Consider the following 19,526-nt stretch of genomic DNA (forward strand, 5'->3'; position numbering starts at 1 on the left):
AGTTTTGTTTGTTTGTTTGTTTGTTTGTTTATTAAAGTAGGTTCCATGCCTGATGTGGGGCTTGAACTGATGATCCTGAGATCAGGAGTCACATGCTCTACTGACTCATCTAGCCAGGTGCCCTGAATTATTTCTTTTTCAGAGGCAACCCCATTTGGGGAATTTATTTTTTTCCATTACTGTTCTGTCCTACCCAAGGGACTCAGCACCTGGTAGATCTTTTCAAAATCTGGATTAATGTCTTCTGGGCATTGAACAGCATTTCTGGGATACTGTCTTTGGCCTAAAGTTGTCAGTTGCAAGAGGATACAATTAGTACTAGTGAATGTGCTATTCTCCTAACCAGATTCTCCAGCTATTCCCTCTTCATCCTCAGAGTAATTATTTTTTCTCTATGACCACTGCTGTCCCAGATCCTTGTCTGGTTTTTGAGAACTTCTGGGAGCTATGGGTTCTCTTCATGAATGTTGTCCTTCACGAAATGTCCATCTTTCCTATATGGAAGGCAAAAAGAGGGCACTTATTTGTGTTTATTCCTGAAATGTATCCCATCAAGGACTAAAGAGTATACTTTCTAGTGTTATCCTTGCTTTCTTCCTCTCAGCGTTGTCCAATCATTCTGTATTTATCCCAAGCAAATCTTATTGCAAATTAAGTGCTGAATTTATTGGCAAGGTGCATTCACTTGGGAATTGGGGTTTAATGTATTGATTCAAGTGTTTGAGAGAGACAAAAACAGTTGTTTCTAAAATTCCTTTCCTTTTTTCCACTGTGGATTTTAAAATCTCACTTTGCTTCAATGATTTATTTTTTATTTTTATTTTAATTTTTGCTTCAGTGATTTTTTTTTAAATGGCATATCACAAATACTATTATGTTGGTCCTCTTTGTTTTTTTATCATTAGAGGAAAAAGTCACACTTGTCCCATTTGTTTCTCTGCATACCCTCATGCCCCTGATCCTTTTAAATTGATTTTTTGCAATTTTAAACTAAGCTTACCTCAACCTAAAACAAAGCCAACAATAATCTTGGCATGCTAATACAAATGGTAGTATTGGCGGTGGCTGCAGAGAGAATTAAGAAATTCTCCAAATTATTTTGGATTGGGTGCTCTTTTATTATTAGAATAATGCTAGAAAAAAAAATCCTATTTCATGAAAAGTTGTCAAAACCAGTGGTTTTCGGGTGCCTGAGTGGCTCAGTCGGTTAAGCATCTGACTTCGGCTCAGGTCATGATTCCACTAGAATTGTACCCCACATTCCCCCACATCCCTCACATTGCATCAGCCTTCCTGCTCAGCAAAGAGTCTGCCTCTCCCTCTGCCCCTACCCCCGGCTCATGCTCTCTCTCTCTCAAATAAATAAATATTTTTAAAAATTTTGAAAAAAATAGTGCTTTTCAAAAGTTTTTGGCTACGATCTACACTAAGAAATTAACAACTGGTATATGTTTGTATGTACACACACATAATGCAAGTTAAATAGAAGATTCAGAAAATCATGCTTACATTTAGCACATGATGGCCTCCTATATTTTCTATTTGATTCTATTCGGTTGCCTTTAAATTGATGGTCTTGACCCACTAAATTGATATCACTACCTACTGATGGGTCATGACTCGGTAAAGTATTTTAAATTCATGCTAAAGAAAGCAAGACAAATCTTAGTGCATTTTAAAAGAAAAAGATTATAATCCCTATAACGTGGTGTTTGAGACTTGGCTTTGATATGGTATTACTTTTACTTTCAGAAACCCTTCATCATGTCCAAGCTGAGAATTTCTTGTATATTAGAACAAAATTCCATAGGTAGGTTGAGTTCTTGTAAATATGGTACCTTGGCAAATGTCATCTTGCACCCTTTTATAGGTAGAGAAAGTATCTGTATTATAAAGGTTACAATTTGCTGTGCTAAATGAAATTTGTAAAAGTATCATGTATCCTAATTCCTATTTCAAATTTTTTTTTTCACACTGGCATCCTACAGTGCTTTCTTATATACTTTCCACCTCTCCCTACAGTCTAAGATGATCTTGCAGAATTTGCACATTTAGTCTCTTAGGAACTGACTGAACTTGCCTGAAATACCTTCTTTACTTATTTTATTCCACGTGCTATAATATGTGTAAATAATCATCTGTACAGCTCAGACTCCACAGGGCAATGAGGTTCCAATTCTGGTTGAGGCACTCAGTTTCAGTAATTTTAGTTGTGTAGGAAAATGAATATTTTTAGAATGAATAGCAACAGTTAATAGGGGTGGTAAGCAAGGGAATTTAGTGGGGATTTTCTTTTGACTCCTGTTATTAGGTTAATATTATGTTGTTTTCATGTAAATATACTCTAATATGCCATGTGGGAACTTGGTGATTTATAACTAGAAAGCTAAATTATAAATAGGAAGGCTATGGTAATAACTCTTAAGAAGAAATTCAATATTAATAAAGAATATTGCACATTTCAAAGAAGAGATCATTTCTAATTAGGAACACATTTATTGAAATCTTTGTGACATAAAGATTCTTAATTTACATGTGGACTTAATACATTTTTGAGGAAATTAAAACCAGGCCCTTTATAGCACATGTTAGGAATGGAGGACAAAGTAACTTTTAAAAATATTTTGTATGTTCAGAGGAGTTATTCTGGACTAATTAACCCTTCTTTGTCATTTGGCAAACTGCCAGTGATAATACCAAACATGATAAAAACCCACAAAAAACTTACACAAACCCACAAGGTAGAATTAAAATATCCTGAGCATTTGATGTTTTTATCATTTATGTATAAAGGATTACACAGATTAAGAATACACATGAGACCATCTCACAAGGGGAAATACTTCATAAGGATTTGTCTTATATTTTAGATATAAAAGTGAATCAACTGAAAAAATTATTAATCATCTACCATATATAAGAGTCTAGGATAGATAGAGTAGGAGGAACAAGCAAAAGAGATGAGTTTATCACTAAAAAATTTATAAAATAAATGAAATAAGAGGTATATGTGTAAGGATAATAACACTCAGCATGTAGAATAAAAGATGAATGATAGGGATGACAGGTCCAAAAGAAATCCAAAGAGAAATTGTTGTAGTCACATATTTATTATTTATGCCTTACTTTATTTCAGGTAAAGGAAGTATCTTAAATTGGATTAGGGAGGAGGTGGATTAGGAGAGCTTGGTAACAAAGATAAACCTGTGGCTGGGGTCATAAGGGGTGCAGAAGGAGGATAGGTAAGAAGAATGTATTCTGATGGTAACAATGGTGGACATGTTGTGGGACATGCTAGGGAAAAGCAAGTGGAACAGTTTATTTCATGCAGAAGAACAGCAGGAGACCAAGTGAACAAATTTGAGAATGGAATATTAGTTTTTGAATATTAGTCTAGGAGCTAAAACTTTATAGGTACTGATGAGCTACTCGGGATTTTGGCAAATATGTAATAGAACGAAATAGGATTTTAGGAAGATTAATCAGAGGTGGGTATGAGAATGTGGACAAGGCATATATTGGATATGATAAAAATGAGGAAGATACGATAGCACTTCTGAGGTAAATGGGAATGGCCTGAAGTGTGGGTGGGGCAGCAAGAATGCAAAATACAGACTTGATGTAGAAGATATTCAATGACATTCAACAACTGGTAGGTCTTAGTGAATGATAGGATATGAGCATGAGGGAGAGAGTAAACTAACTCTATGTTGAAACTTAAATTATCATATAGAGAATAAAAATCAGTATTTGTGGAAAAGGCAACAAAAGTTATTTTCAGAGGATATATACAAGTACTTAGGCTCAAACAATATTTAAGAAGACATAATTTAAACAGTTTCTCCACAAGGATGTATTTTATTTTATATTTATTTGACTTTCTGCTTTTTTGCTTACTTAGTTGTTTTGCTTCTCCCTCTGCCTATGTCTCTGCCTCTCTCTCTCATGAAATAAATGAAATCTTAAAAAAAAATGTGAAAAACATAGAAGAGATACTTTGTAAAGCTTATGATCTTCTATAGGCTATTTTGAATCACTTTACACAGTGGCATAAAGGTTGAACGCAGATGAAATACATAGTCTAGTTGTGACGATACATTTATTTAATAAAATGTGAAAGGAGAGCTTAAAAACCGGAAATAGCCCAGATATCCATCATCAGTAGAATGGAAAACAGTGTTAGAGTCTTAAAACTCAGCAATGAAATGGAATGAACTACTAATTCAAGTGACAGCTTGGATGAATAGCAAAAACATTGAGTTGAATCACAGCAGGCTTACAGAACAGTGTATACTGTATGATTCCATTTATATGAAGTTCTAGAATAGGCAAAACTAATCTATGGGGAAAAAATCAGAACCATTGTTACCTTTGTGGAATGGGAGTGAGGGATTAACTAGGAAGGATGATGAGGGAACTTCCTGAGGGTGCTAGTGTTCTGTTTTCACAGAGGTTTGGGGTTACAGGGACTTAGGCATTTCTCAAACCTCATTAAATGGTATGCTTAGCATTTTTCCATTTTACCATATGTAAGTCTTGCCTAAAACGTAAAATACTGAGCCTTGGTTAGTGATAAGCACACTGAAGTGTCTAGGGCTGATGAATACTAATGTCTGCAACTTGCCTTATTTTTTTATTTCTAATTTTTTGCTTTCAAATTTTTAATTTTAACAGACTTTGACAGAGTATTTTACAGTAAGATTGAGTGGAATGTAGAGAGATTTCCCATATACCCACTCCCCCACCACACAACACACAGCCTTCCTCATTATCAATATCCCGTACGAGGGTGAAACATATGCTATGATGGATGAACCTATATTGACTCATCAGAATCCATAGTTTATGTTAGAGCTCACTCTTTGTGTATATTCTATGGATAGGATAAATATATAATGGCCTGTATCGACCATTATAGTGTCACATAGATTATTTTTAAATTTTTAAAAATTTTTAATTGAAGTATAGTTGACCCTATAACATTATATTAGTTTCAAGTGTAAAACAGTGATTTGACAGTTATATATATTGCAAAATGCTTACCACAATGAATGTAGTTACCGTCTGTCACCATACAGAGTTATTATTACAATGTTATTGACTATATTCTCTATGCTACACTTTTCATCCCTGTGACATATTTATTTTATAACTGGAAATTTATACCTTTTAATCCTCTTTACCTATATTGCCTATCTTCCCACCTTTCTCCCCTCTGTCAACAACCAATTTGTTCTTTGTACTTATGAAGACATTTCTTTTTTAAGTTATTTCACTAATACCCTCTAGGTCCATCCATTCGTGAGTGGCAAGATACCACTCTTTTTTTTTTTTTTTATGGCTGAGTAGTATTGCATTGTGTGTGTATGTGTATCTGTGTATGTATGTCTATATTTTCCAAACCTCCTTCATTTTAATCTGTCTATGAACCCTTGGGATGCTTCCATATATTGGTTCTTGTTAAATAATGCTGCAATAAACATAGGGTTCATATATCTTTTCAAATTAGTATTTCTTTTTTTTTTTTTTTAATTTTTTATTTATTTATGATAGTCACAGAGAGAGAGAGAGAGGCAGAGACATAGGCAGAGGGAGAAGCAGGCTCCATGCACCGGGAGCCTGATGTGGGATTCGATCCCCGGTCTCCAGGATCGCGCCCTGGGCCAAAGGCAAGCGCCAAACCACTGCGCCACCCAGGGATCCCTCTTTTGTTTTTGATAAATGCCCAGAAGTGGAATTACTGGGTTGTATATTTCTATTTTGATTTTTTTTTTTTTGAGGAACCTCCATACTGTTTTCCCCAGTGGCTGCACTAATTTACATTGTCACCAACTGTGCATAAGTGTTCCTTTTCTCCACATCCTTACCACCACTTGTTATTTCTTGTCTTTTTGAGTCTAGCCATTTTCACAGGTGTAAAGTGGTATCCCATTGGGGTTTTCATTAGCATTTTCCTGATGATTAGTAATGTTGAACATCTTTTCATGTGTCTGTTGGTTCTGTAGGTCGTCTTTGAAAAAATGTCTATTCAGGTCTTCTCCCCATTTTAAAATCAGATTATTTGATTATTTTTTTTTTTTTTGGTGTTGAGTTATATGAGTTCTTTATATTTGGATATTAACACCTTATCAGATATGTCATTTGCATATACTCCTATTCACCAGGTTGGTTGCATTTTTGTTTTGTTGTTAGTTTCCTTAGCTGTGCAAAAGCTTTTTATTTTGATATAGTCCCAATATTTATTTTTGCTTTTGCATTCCTTGCCTGAGGAGACTATCTAGAAAAATGTTGCTAAGGCTGATGTCAAATTACAGCCTCTATTTTCTTCTTGTAGTTTTATGGGAGAAACTACGTTTTAATTTTAATTTTCATTTAGCTGCCTATGGCTAGTGGCTACCACACTGTATAGTGCATCCCTGGAGAGTGTTTTTCCAAACTATCTGAGGAAAAGGACCAGTTATTTTAAATTTCAAATCTGTTATATACTAATATTTTAATAAAATGCAATATAAAAACACTACAAAGATGAAATGTGAAAAAAAAGCAAACCCAAAGATAGGTAAAATACCATCTCATTTAAAAATTTTTAGATTCAACATAAATTACTGTCAAAATTGCTAGAAATGTTTTTTTTTTTTTTTAAGATTATTTATTTCTTCATGAGAGACACAGAGAGAGAGGCATGAGACATAGGCAGAAGGAGAAGCAGCAGGGAGCCTGACGTGGGACTCGATCCTGGGTCTCCAGGATCAGGCCCTGGGCTTAAGGTAGCGCCAAACTGCTGAGCCACCTGGACTCCCCATTAGAAATGTTTTTAACACTCTCAGCTTCTGTGTTTTATGTCATCCTGTACCAATGGCAATTTTTAGACTGGCAATGGTCATGGATGACACTTTGAGTTAGGTAGATGGCTCTTTTTTGCCTAGTGTGTGCCTAAGAATAAATAATTTCCTAAAACCAACTCCTTATGTTAAAATTACTAGTACAGATCATTTTTTTTTACATTTTTAAGCACAATTCAGTAATGTGGTTACTGATAAAATAGTTAACACTCTGTACAGCAAGTCTTGTCTGGGACAGTCGTATATTGACACTGCAATGGAGACAACTTCAGGGTGGACTGAGAAGGCTTATTTGATCCGGTGAAGCCATTTTTGCAGTTGGAGGTATATGCCACAAAATCCTTCCTTCTATAAAGTTCAGCCCGACGTTTACAGCAGCCAAATTTGCTCAGCAACAGAAAGAAATCCCTTTGGAATGCCTTTGTGAAAATTGCATACAGAAATGGATTGGCACAAGAATTGACAGGATAAAAAAGAACCAGTAAAACTTTAGAGTTGGTTACTGTGATAAGGGGCATTTTGAAGGCAGCTGAGATGGCAAAAAAAGAGATCGGTGCCATGCAGGTGAAATCAGTGAAGATAAGGACTGCCATTTTCTTAGCAATCTTTGTATCTTTGTTGGTAGCCATCAGCTCTGGATTTTGAACTGCAAAATAAATTTTAATGTAACAAGCACAAATGATGATGAAGGCCACCACATTGAGTATCAGGATGGTTAATATGTATACTTGTGAGAGAGTGGTTTCTACATCCATGGGGAGGCAAATGCTGACTTTCATGTAATTGCTGACACCCACAAGGGGCAACATGGCGATAAGAGTGGAAAAGAGCCATCCTCCAAGCATAATTGGAATGGCATGTCTTAAACGCAGCTTTTGGTCCAGCTGAAGAGCATAGGTGATGGTGTGCCATCTTTCTAGTGTGATGACTGTGAGGGTGTAGACAGAAAGCTCACTTGAAAATACAGTGAAAAAGCCAGCTGCACTACACCCACTCCCTGTCTGCCAGTCTATGGCATGGTTATAATACTGGCCTTTGGTTTGGGAATCAACTGAGGCAATGAGCAGCAGATAGAGCCCCATGCAAAAGTCTGCAAAAGAGAGATTGCACATGAGAAAACGGGGCACTGTCAGTTTACAACGACTAGTCAGGAGAACAAAGAGAACAGTCACATTTCCCACGATGGCTAGGATATTAATCAGCCAAATCAGTACCCTAAGGAAGTTATAGCCCATGATATCTTCACAGGGATTAAAAGCATCTGGTTCAGGAGCACATCGTAGTATCTTGGGTGAGCAGAAACCATAGTCATAATCCCAGTCACTCAGTTCACTCTCAGCAAAGACGGCAGAATAACTGTAAGAAGAATGTTTTGTCTCAATGTAAACTCGAGAGATTTTCTATGATTCTATGTATCAAAAAATTGAAGAGTCATCCTTAGTATTTTTTCTTTTTAAATCCCAGGAAACAAAGCTACAACAGCCTTAGTCTTAGGTTTATTTGTTACATTATCTGAGAACTCTGAATTGATAAGGAATTCCTTAGGGGAATGAAGAACAATTTATATTGATCTTGTATTGATGCAAAGACTTAATGAAGCTGTTTACAGGGGATGATTTTCCTTTGAAAAAAAATTAGAGACACAGTATGTGCTTGCTATGTCTAAAAGAATCCTTTCTTGGCATTTTCTTAGGTATTTATCTCATTTAGTTGCCCGCCAAACTGCTCTCAAGCCGCGTGTCTGTAGCAAAACACAAATGGGTAGGGAAGGCTCACACTGCTACGGGGTGAGGGGTGTTAGCTACGGGTAGACTAGCTTGCACATTGGTCCCTGGCTAATCAAATAGTGCACTGAGAAGTGAAAAGCAAGGATAGACTACTAGAAACCTAGCGGGAGATGATAGACATGAACAATAGGAAGAAATGTTCCCCTTGGAGAAATAGGGACAATAGATACTCTTTAAGGGGTATGAATCAAATTCAGAGAGTGAATTGGAGAGGGACTCCATCTCTACTGATGGAACAGCCCCACCTCTCCACCCGCTTCCTCCCATGCCTACTGCAACTAACGGAGTTCAGGTTTTCATCCTTTCTTACAGGATAGTTACATTAGTTCCCCCCCGCCCCCCCCCCCCCCGCCCCCAGCATCCATCCCCAATTTTAGCCCTGTCCTAGTCCACTTGTACCTTCCTCCTGGAATAGTCTTTCTTAAGTACAAATGTGTTCAAATTTTTACTAGGTTCTGACTATGGGATAAAATCCAGACTCCTTGTGATGACCTTCAAGTCCTAAATGATCCGGGTTCTGCCTCCCCCTCCAGTCTCACTTCCAGGAAGCAGTAGTGCTGCACAATTCAGAACATGGGCTCTGGAGCAAGACTGATTGGGTCCTGGTCTTTACAGGCTATGTAAACCTGCGTGGGAGAGTTACCGTCTCTGTGCCTCAAGCTCTTCATTTGCCAAATAGGTATACAAATCATACTTCCCACATTAGGGTTGTGCTAAGGATTAACTGCATTAACACCTATAGAATGTTTAGAATAATGCATGACACATATTAAGTGCTCACTGAATGTTAGGGATTCTTATAATTATCTTTTGCAGATACCTCGAGCAGCCTTCCCTTCAGTTAGATGAAATGACTTGTGGCTCTCAGAATCTACTCTTTCATCCCTCTGTCTTTGTATGTGCTGTTTCTTCTTCCCTTCCTTTTTCCTCATCTCTGGCAAATTTCTCATCCTTAAAGGTAAGCTTCTCTATGAAGCCTTTCTTGATTCTACACCTCCAAGGAGTTTATCACCTCATCTCTCTGCCATGGCTGCATTTAAGGACTGTTGTAATTATCAAACTATACTGCCATTGTGTGATGATGTGTGTCTTCTTTAATAGTCTGTGAAGCTATTCTTTAATAGCTTTGAAGGCAGGGGACTAGGTCTTATTTATTTCTGAACTCCCAGTGCCTCACACAGTTTTGGCACAGACTATCCATTCAATAAATGCTTGTGGAATGAGTAAACCAGGGTGATCCTGGCTCTGAGAGGAATTGAAAGGATACAGGGACAACGAATGTGTACAGTATGATGCATGTAGGCTCAACAAATTTTCTCTTTGCTCATAGTCTGCTAATATAATCTTGGGAGCTAGAGAAATGGGCATAATTTTTCTGTCAAGGCTATTACAAATATGTATTTTACCTTAGGGTTTTTCACACGTTAAAAGAGTATTTTTCTCTACTCTAAAATTTTAGCTTCTCATGTTCTGAACAAGGAAGTGTGAACCTAATTCAGGGAGTGGATGAAATATTCGAGCAATACAATTACTGAAGGGAAATAACACAGATTAAAAAAATAATTAAAAAATCTATGATCTGCAACTCCAAAATGGTGCTAGAAATTCTTAGAAACCATTTTGGAACTAGTCAAGCATTGCTGCTATGCATAGGAGATTGCACAGGAACCTCACCTGCTTTATTACTAAATATAGGTACATTTGTCCTCATCTCATGCCTATTAAGAGAATTACCTATTTTTTTTAATTTTTAAAGGGATGTGGTGGTTAGAGAATGATGAAAGAAAGAATGATGAAAGAAAATAGGTTATTTATTTGCATTAGAAAGGTTCCTAAAGACCATCTCACTGAACCTCGCATTTTATTGTTGCGGAATCCAAGATTAAAGGCCACAGTAACTTCTTGCAAGATACATCCACAAAGGCAAAAGAAACAAAAGCAAAAATGAACTATTGGGACTTCATCAAGATAAGAAGCTTTTGCACAGCAAAGGATACAGTCAACAAAACTAAAAGACAACCTACAGAATGGGAGAAGATATTTGCAAATGACGTATCAGATAAAGGGCTAGTTTCCAAAATCTATAAAGAACTTATTAAACTCAACACCAAAGAAACAAACAATCCAATCATGAAATGGGCAAAAGACATGAAGAGAAATCTCACAGAGGAAGACATGGACATGGCCAACACGCACATGAGAAAATGCTCTGCATCACTTTCCATCAGGGAAATACAAATCAAAACCACAATGAGATACCACCTCACACCAGTGAGAATGGGGAAAATTAACAAGGCAGGAAACCACAAATGTTGGAGAGGATGCGGAGAAAAGGGAACCCTCTTACACTGTTGGTGGGAATGTGAACTGGTGCAGCCACTCTGGAAAACTGTGTGGAGGTTCCTCAAAGAGTTAAAAATAGACCTGCCCTACGACCCAGCAATTGCACTGTTGGGGATTTACCCCAAAGATTCAGATGCAATGAAACGTCGGGACACCTGCACCCCGATGTTTCTAGCAGCAATGTCCACAATAGCCAAACTGTGGAAGGAGCCTCGGTGTCCATCGAAAGATGAATGGATAAAGAAGATGTGGTTTATGTATACAATGGAATATTCCTCAGCCATTAGAAACGACAAATACCCACCATTTGCTTCAACGTGGATGGAACTGGAGGGTATTATGCTGAGTGAAATAAGTCAATCCGAGAAGGACAAACAGTGTATGTTCTCATTCATTTGGGGAATATAAATAATAGTGAAAGGGAATATAAAGGAAGGGAGAAGAAATGTTGGGAAATATCAGGAAGGGAGACAGAACATAAAGACTCCTAACTCTGGGAAACGAACTAGGGGTGGTGGAAGGGGAGGAGGGTGGGTGTTGGAGGGGAATGGGTGACGGGCACTGAGGCGGACACTTGATGGGATGAGCACTGGGTGTTTTTCTGTATGTTGGTAAATTGAACACCAATAAAAATTAATTAAAAAAAAAAAGGAGGTGAGTGATTAGCCTAAAATCCCTAAGGTGTAGTAGCAGCAGCGGTAGGTAGGTGTTCATATCCATAGAGTAAGGGCCTTTCCTCTACATCACTGTCTCTCAGTCAGTGCTTTTCAGTGTGGTCCTTGCACTATTTCCATCAGAATCACCAGAGTGTTTGTTAAAATGCAGATTCCTGGCTTTACCTCAAACCCAGAGTCAAATTCTCTAGGGACAGAGCCCAGGAATCTGTTTTTTAAGCAAGTTCCCTGGATAATTCCTACAAATAATAGCCTTTACTAAACCAGGTGAAACCTTTCCAACTATTGCTACCTTAATTTCCCTTGCTCCTTTCCCCTTATCAAAATGACTTGTAGCAGCTATTAATTAAATTGCATCAGAAGCACTAATTCAAAGCTTCTAAAAATTCTGCCATGATTTCTGAAAACATTTATATCAATAGGAGGTCAAACATGTTCCCTCTCTCGTTCCTCTGGTCCTTTGCTCTTTCTTTTTCTGCCCTACTGAGCATGTGTGTCTAGGAGTTTTTCTCCTTGGTGATTTGTCTTCAGACCAAATACCTACCTCCTGCCACTTACATTTGTGTCCTGGGACAGCTCCTAAGGGCAGCAGCACGCTTATTGACAAAACCCAGCAAGGAGCAGTCTTTAGTACAGAATGGTATGAATGGACCCCATAGGCCTACAACACTGAGTCAGAGGAAGGAGAGGCCACTCCCATCACAGTGAACAAAGACAGGAGGAAAGATGGAGACTGTAGGAGAACAATGGGGCCAGCCCTAACAGCAAGGACACTGAGATCCTGGGGAGAGTAGGTAAAACTTAGTGCCTGGCTCTAGAATTTCTGAACTCCAGGGACTTAGGAATAGCAAGGTAATGGGAAGGAGGGTGGGGGAGTATATTCTTTCTACCTAGATTATTACTAATTTCTCATAGTTTTGGGGATGCTGGAGCTTGGGGGATTTGTTTTAAAGCAGTGTTAGCGTAGCAAACTCAAGACTGTAGCCTTATTTGGGAAGGCTTGGGGTGGGACTGACAAAGGATTACTGAGAGTGGGCTAACGTCTCCTGTCCAGGAGTGTTTCCTATTGATGAGGAAAAAAGCCATAGGTTACAAAAGAGTTACAAGGAAGATGAGTGACAGACAAAATATCAAGACAAGAACAAAAATGATAAGGAAAAGGAACACTGGAATATACTTGGTGTCGGACCTAAATGAAAGAGAAAAGAAGGATTACAGAGTATGCTATTTCTAACGTACCCCAGACGCTGTCACATTCTTTAACGACTCCCTTCATTCTCATGGTCTGAAAGCCAAATGATATTCCTGCTGCCCCTCAAAGATGAGGAAAAATGTCTCCAAAAAAAGGTAAGTATTGCCCAGGGATTCCCAGTGTTACAGGAACATCACTGCCAAGAATTCATATCCAAAGCCGAGGGTCTTTCCATCATACCACCCTGCTGCCTCTATATAACTTGCAGATTGATGGGGGAAAAAGCAAGAGAAAAGAAAAGAAGATGAAGAGAGAATGGAGAATGACAAGGTGTCTTAGAAGGGCATCTGGTTTTGTAGCCTGAAAGACACATGGGGGGAATAATAAAACTTATAAATCATAGTAAATGTGGCACAGGGACACTGGGATTATCTTTTGAAGCATACTCTTTTACATTTGAAGATATGTGAAATGCCAAGGCAGCCAGGAAAAATGTTAAAAAAAATCAGTCAGTAGAATAGAAACAGAGCTCCCATCCAGTGTATGTTAGCGATAGCATTGAGGTTGAATAATTTTAAGCTCCAGAGCATAGTGGTCAAGGTGGCCTGAGTCTTTTTAAGGCAAGTGGCTACTTCTAGAAGCTATGTCTGCAATCAGTTACTTTATGGAATGCTGACCACTGACTAGTGAAAATTTCTACAAATTAAGCTATCATTTAAGCAAGTCTTAATGACCTCAGAATACCTACAAATAAAATTTTAATTTCTGAGAAGAATTTAATTGTAGAATGAACATGAAGATACATTTTTAGAAGAGTTTTTTTTTAACAGTTAAAAGAGATGTCTGATCAACTGCCGCTTACAAAGAAAAAAAATCCCATTTTTAATCTATTAAAAAGTGCTTTGCAAACATCCCCCCAGTGAAGACTTTTATCAGAAGAAAATCATTGGCACTGATAATAAGGTGCACAGAGAACGAGACATGGCTTCCTGAGTTTCTTTGCATGCAAATACTTACAGCATTTCATTATCTGGTCTCCTCGCTGTGCTTTCACATTGTTTGGAAAAGTTTTCAAAAATGGAAAATGAAAAATTCTGCCTGAAAGAAAAAAGGTTTAAAAAAAAAACAGTTGAGCTTTTGGTCTTTAAACATGATCATGTCTATTTATGCTTTGTTCATCCAAATTCTTTACCTATTGTACCAGTGATGTTCTGTACTATTGTCCTACCTGAAACATTTCCTGGGGAGAGAGTAAAGGCTTCAGAACTGTTATTAGAGTGCTTCCAGCTTAGATAAAATGCTCCGGAATGCTAAATGTTTTGTGTGGGCTCAAGAGATGAATAAACCTAAATCGGTCATGTTGAATCATGGGTTTTTCAATGCTTATTAAAAACTACCTTTATGGTATATCAGGGTTTGCTCCTTACCATTCTCTTTACCACATTGCTCTTGATGAAGAAATAGCCATTCAGAATTCATGGCTTTGAATCGTAACTGGGAAATCTGTTTTGTAAGGATTTGAAGATACTATACTTGATATTATGGTGTGAATTTTCTGCCTTTTTTCAGAAATCTATGTGGGTGCTCCCTACTCCTCCATCGTTCCAAGAAGTTTAACCTAATGAAAAGGGGAGGAGTATCAAGATATTAAAAGAGACCTGTACTTCTATTCCTAAGATGAAACCAAAAGGAGGTACCAAGGAAAACTGGATGGAGATACAGAGGGAAAGAGAGAAAGTGATGAGAAGCTCAACCTTTCTCGAGGAGGAAATAGAAATGAGGCAATTGAAACTAGAGATTTCTATATATTATTCTTCTCCAATATTAACCAGACAATTCCTTGTACAGATAACTTTGTATACAAGGCAGGAAAGTGGATAATATAGCAGAACTATTTGACCTACTGGACCTGCTTTCAAAAATTAATTTGGATCAAAGTGTGTGTGTGTGTGTGTGTGTGTGTGTGTGTGTGTGTGTTTGATTCTGGCTCTGTATCTGACACTTAGAGTGAACCAATCTTATGTGTGAACCAATCTATAGTTAACAGGAAATGTGGTTGTTCTTAGCCTTCAGTTGATAGCACTGGGTTCCATCTACTCTTTTTTGAAATTTTAATCATAGATACCAGGGAGGTCTTTGGGGCCATCTGCCTAGGCAGCTGTGTGTGTTATCCAGGCCCAGCAGCTGCAGGGCAGAGGGGTGGCTCAGAGTTTGCATAAACATTCCACTGTCTCAGCTTCAGGCTCTCTGGCCTCACTAGCATCCAAAGTTTCAAGCTTTAAGGATACAGAGGGAGTCCATTAAAGCTTGTAATCCCAATCAAGACAACTTCTATGTGACTATATTCCCATCTCACTTTGATACTGGCCTACAATTGCATACTCCTGTCCTCCCCTTTTTTACCCAGAGGTAGTCTCTTTCATCTACTGGAATAAATATCCCCTGAACTAATGTTTTCACATGCCAGTAATTTCAGAAGGGATGTGACCTCTTTGCCACAAAAGCTGAGGTGTCCAGAATCAGCTTTACCATAAACCAGTGTCTGTATTGTTCTTCAAATTGGTCTCTCACCAGTTTTGCTACCTCCAAGCCATCCTTCAGAGCTGCTGGAGTGTTATTTTACAGAAGCAAATCTGGGCAGTTTTGCTTTGAGTTCTTCAGTGGTTCCCCATCCTCTGAACAACCTGGCCCAGGCACTCAGAGCCCATCACAGCCCATTTCTCTCTGTTTTCTCTGTGTACCCATAAGTCACCTTGCTCCAGTTTTTCCAAAGGACTCGGTCTCTTGCCTTTGTGCCTTCACATGAACTACTTTGTCTTCTTGGTATGGTTTTGCCCACACCTGCCTAGCCAACTCCTACTCCTTTCTCCAAAGCTCAGCAGAAGTCACTTCTGCAGGAAGCCTTCCAGAAGTCCTGTTGCTGTTTAGAAACTCTTCCTCTGTGTTCCCAGAGTATTCTGTTCTGTTCTTAGCACTACTATTATATCTGCTGAATTGTACTTAAACATTGGTTTCTTGTGTGTTGCCCCCACACAGCTGTTTGTGACTCTGGGAGGGTGGGATGAGCTCTTAGTTATCTTTGTATCTTCAGATTTTTGCACAGTTTGGAACTAAGTGCTCAGTTAGTATTCTTTGAAGCTCAGTTAATGGTGCATGGCTCTCTGAGTGCTTTGTCTTCTTGGTTACCTCAAAACTTCAGATAGGGCTTCATGCACCTCTGCAAGGCACAAAGTAGATGCACAATAATACATGTTGGTTGATTTATTATAAATAGATTGATTCCAAACAAAGACAGCAGCATCTTCGTGTCACTCTTCTAGCATGTCATCTAATTAATTGAGAATATCTTCTTAGCCTGAATAATAGCCCTGTAGGGCAACTGTTTTCCCAACTATGAATTGTAACCCATTAGTGGGTCGTGGAAACAATAGAGTGCATCGGGACTAGTATTAAAAACACAAACACATGAAATAAAATGGAGTAAAATAGACAAGAAAAATACGTGTTTATCACACACGTAAAAAAGTACTGTTTTTTTTTTTTTTACCTATGTGACATGTATACTGGCTTGTGATGTGAAAAAAGGTATTAGTATGTATCTCAGTCGAAAAAAAGGTCTAGAAAACAATCTTTAAGGAAAGAATGAAATCCTGCACACTCTGTCATGCCGTTCTGGATTGTAGAGTATCAGTGAAATCAGTAAGATGTCCCCACTGGACACAAATCAGCCAGGAGCTCATGCCCTTTTTGTTCTGACACTAAGCTAATCCTTAGGGAGCTAGGATTCTGTTCTAAAATGAAAGATGGTCTTCTTGCTGGGAGAGAAATAGCTTAAAAAAAGAAAAAGCCTTCTGTAGAGTTTTGTGTCTTTTTTTTTTTTTTTAACTAAAGATTCAGATTTTACTAAGATTAGGTAAAATTTACTCTCTTGCGCCTATTTCCCTCCTTCTTTAAAAATGATGCTCTCTGATAAAGATTAGAGCTAATCTTTAAAAGGCCAGTTCTGTACTCCATTTTGCAACTGCAATTATGGCCTGATTTAAGGTTATAATTCAGTTAGCCCAGAATAGGCTACAAAGGTCTTGCGGCTGTAGGGTGAATCAACTGTTCAGAATCAGTTTTCAGAAGGAAACAGGATGGCTCATTTTCTTCTTGTCTCTCCGAAAGTGACCTCATGGCTATGGAGCTGATCTAGAGCAGGGAGTGAAGGGGCAGGAAGCTGCCAGAGTTGACTGTTTTGAAATGTTTTTACCACAGCTTGGTAGGCTCTACCTTTTGTTTTTTACTTACTCTCTTTTTGGCAAGTTTCTAAAAGCACAGCAGTGGCTGGGGTAAGTCAGTGTGGCATCCAGGAGGCTGGTAAATTTTTCCCTCGATGGCAGTTTTTTTAGAGCGTAGGATGATGTGGCAATGAGTGTCTGAATGGACCCCAATCCATAGGTAGGCAGGGCTTGCAATTTGGTGGAAGAAATATCCCTGAAAAATAGAAGGGAGCAAGCCTTTTTGCTTATTTTATACATTTGATTCACAGAATGAAACCTCCTCTCAATAATAGTATTGTTCTAGGTTCTGAGGAACCTAGAGATAGAGATAGAGGATAGAGAACTCTCTAGGTTCTAAGGAACCTAGAGATAGAGATAGAGGATAGGAAGATTTTCTCTATCTTGCCTTTCCCCTAAGGTTCTCCATTCAGTTACTCTCATTAAGATCTAAATTCAAAAAAAATTATGCTGTGCTTTTTTCCCTCATATGCACCCCATTATTCCTTTCAAGGTTGAGTGTAACTCCTTTTTTTTATTGTAACTCCTTATATCTGCCATATATTTATTAGCATTTCTCTCCCCTTCCCCCCATTCTTTTTTCCTCTCCTTCCCTCCCTCTCCCTCTTTCCACTTAGCAGACATGAAATAACTTTTGCTTTATGAGACAGCAGGCACATGCAGTGACATCAGCTTTTGTGCTGTCTCCCAGGGGGAGATATTCAGGGCTTCAGATGCCTCCATCTTTGACTGATCAAGCCCTGCAGGGTAGGTTTTCACTAAGCACAGGCCAGTTATACTAAAGAGCTGCTATATGGCCTTAGCTGTCATCTACCTGGGAAGCAGACTTTACATTCTCTAAAAGGCAAGCTGGATTCATCAGTCGAAAGCAAGCAAGTACTTGGCCATGCAAACAGAACTGTGTGGACAGCATAGGTTTTGTAAACAAGGTCCCAAACTCGTTGGTTTTTCTAGACAATGTCCAAGAAAAATCTAAGCAGGTTAAATGTGAGGAGGAAGATAAGTTAGTGGAAATTTTAAAATCCTGCCCACCTCCTCAGTGGTCACTGCTAATGTCCCATGAAACTTTTCCAGAAGCACAGTCACCTTCAGCAAGTTGTCCCAATGCTTAGTGGCCAGCACATGGAAAGGGATCAGTAGGTGACTGAGTGATGGTGACTCCTCAACATGGAGTGAGGACTAGTGTAGGTCACTGGTGAATAGTCAAGACAGCAGAATTTATCTCAGGGACTTCAGACTTCTGCTGCTTTTGTGTCCCTGTTGACTGAGGAAACCAGTGTTCTTATCCTGCTTTATAGTGTTATCTTGGATATGTTAGGGATAGAGCACATAGCTCTCTGCAGGCAGGTGTTTTGTGTGTGTGTGTGTGTTGCTCAGGAGATATATTTTAAATTAGGATCCTAGAAAAAGGCAAGGTCTCATTATAAAGGAGTAAATCTCTGATAATATATTTTCAGTCTCATGGAAGACCAGTGGGGAAAATATTTTTGGGTTGTGGGTGGAAGGAATGCTTCTAGCCACCACTTACACCCTAAGGGTATAATGAGAACAGCTGCTTGTGAAATAAGACTAGGTCTGTTCCGATTGTTCTGGACAACACAGTGTAGGTGTCTCTATTCTAAGTAAGTGGACCAAGCAGCTCTCCAGGCAGGATGTCTTGTGACCACATTAACTTCATCATATACTTTGATTCAGAGGCAACTCTCTTTGGCTGTCCAGTGGCTGGGTCATTAGCCAGCTTGCTGTAAGAGCTCTGCCTACAGGGTGTGCTAGACTGCGGAGTTGCAACCAACCTGCATGATTGTGAGTCTGGTGTACTTTGAATATGAGACATATAGACAAGGACCTATGGGATAGGGGGACAGAAGCTGAGACACAGCAGAGAAAGCAATGGGCATGAGTCATGAGGTAGTGGGAGCAAAGGTCATGAGGTTGAGTGGAGAGTAGAGAGAGAGTCAGAACTGAGAGTGACAGAAGTTAAGAAGTTGAGAAGATTAGGAGTTGTAGTGGTGGGAATTAGGAAGTAAACAGAGTCAAGGGTTGATGATTGCAGGAATTAAGAAGTGGAGTCAGAATGGATACTGGCAGGAGCTGGGGAGTAAAAGTCAGAAGTTGACAGTGTGGGGGCTAGGAAATGGACATAGTAGGGGTTGACAGTAATGGGGGCTAGGAACTGGACACAGTGGGGGTTGATAGAAGTAGGGGCTGGGAACTACATACAGTCAGAAGTTGACAGTGGCAGGGCTGGCAGTGGAGTAGAGTTGACAGCAGATGGAGTCAAGAAATAGATAGTCAGGAGTTGATATTGGCAAGAACTAAGACGTTGAGTTGGGATTTATAATGGTGGGAGATAGAAAGTAGACAGAATTATGAGTTGATACTGGTAGGAGCTGGAATGTAAAGAATTA

At 38.8% G+C, this 19,526-nt stretch overlaps 1 protein-coding gene across 1 annotated transcript in view; it reads right to left on the reverse strand.

Annotated features, from left to right (window-relative positions):
• Window positions 1-7,045: 7,045 nt before the first annotated feature.
• The window catches only part of LHCGR (luteinizing hormone/choriogonadotropin receptor), a 57,227-nt gene continuing 44,746 nt past the window's right edge, over window positions 7,046-19,526 (reverse strand). Inside the window, exons 9-11 of the mRNA XM_041757185.1 lie at window positions 17,129-17,314; window positions 13,856-13,936; window positions 7,046-8,198 (exon numbers count right to left, since the gene is read on the reverse strand). Coding sequence (XP_041613119.1) covers window positions 7,046-8,198; window positions 13,856-13,936; window positions 17,129-17,314 — 1,420 coding nt within the window. The remainder of the gene's footprint in view (window positions 8,199-13,855; window positions 13,937-17,128; window positions 17,315-19,526) is intronic.

Source organism: Vulpes lagopus, chromosome 5 (genome assembly GCF_018345385.1).
Source record: "Vulpes lagopus strain Blue_001 chromosome 5, ASM1834538v1, whole genome shotgun sequence".
Lineage (NCBI taxonomy): Eukaryota > Metazoa > Chordata > Mammalia > Carnivora > Canidae > Vulpes > Vulpes lagopus.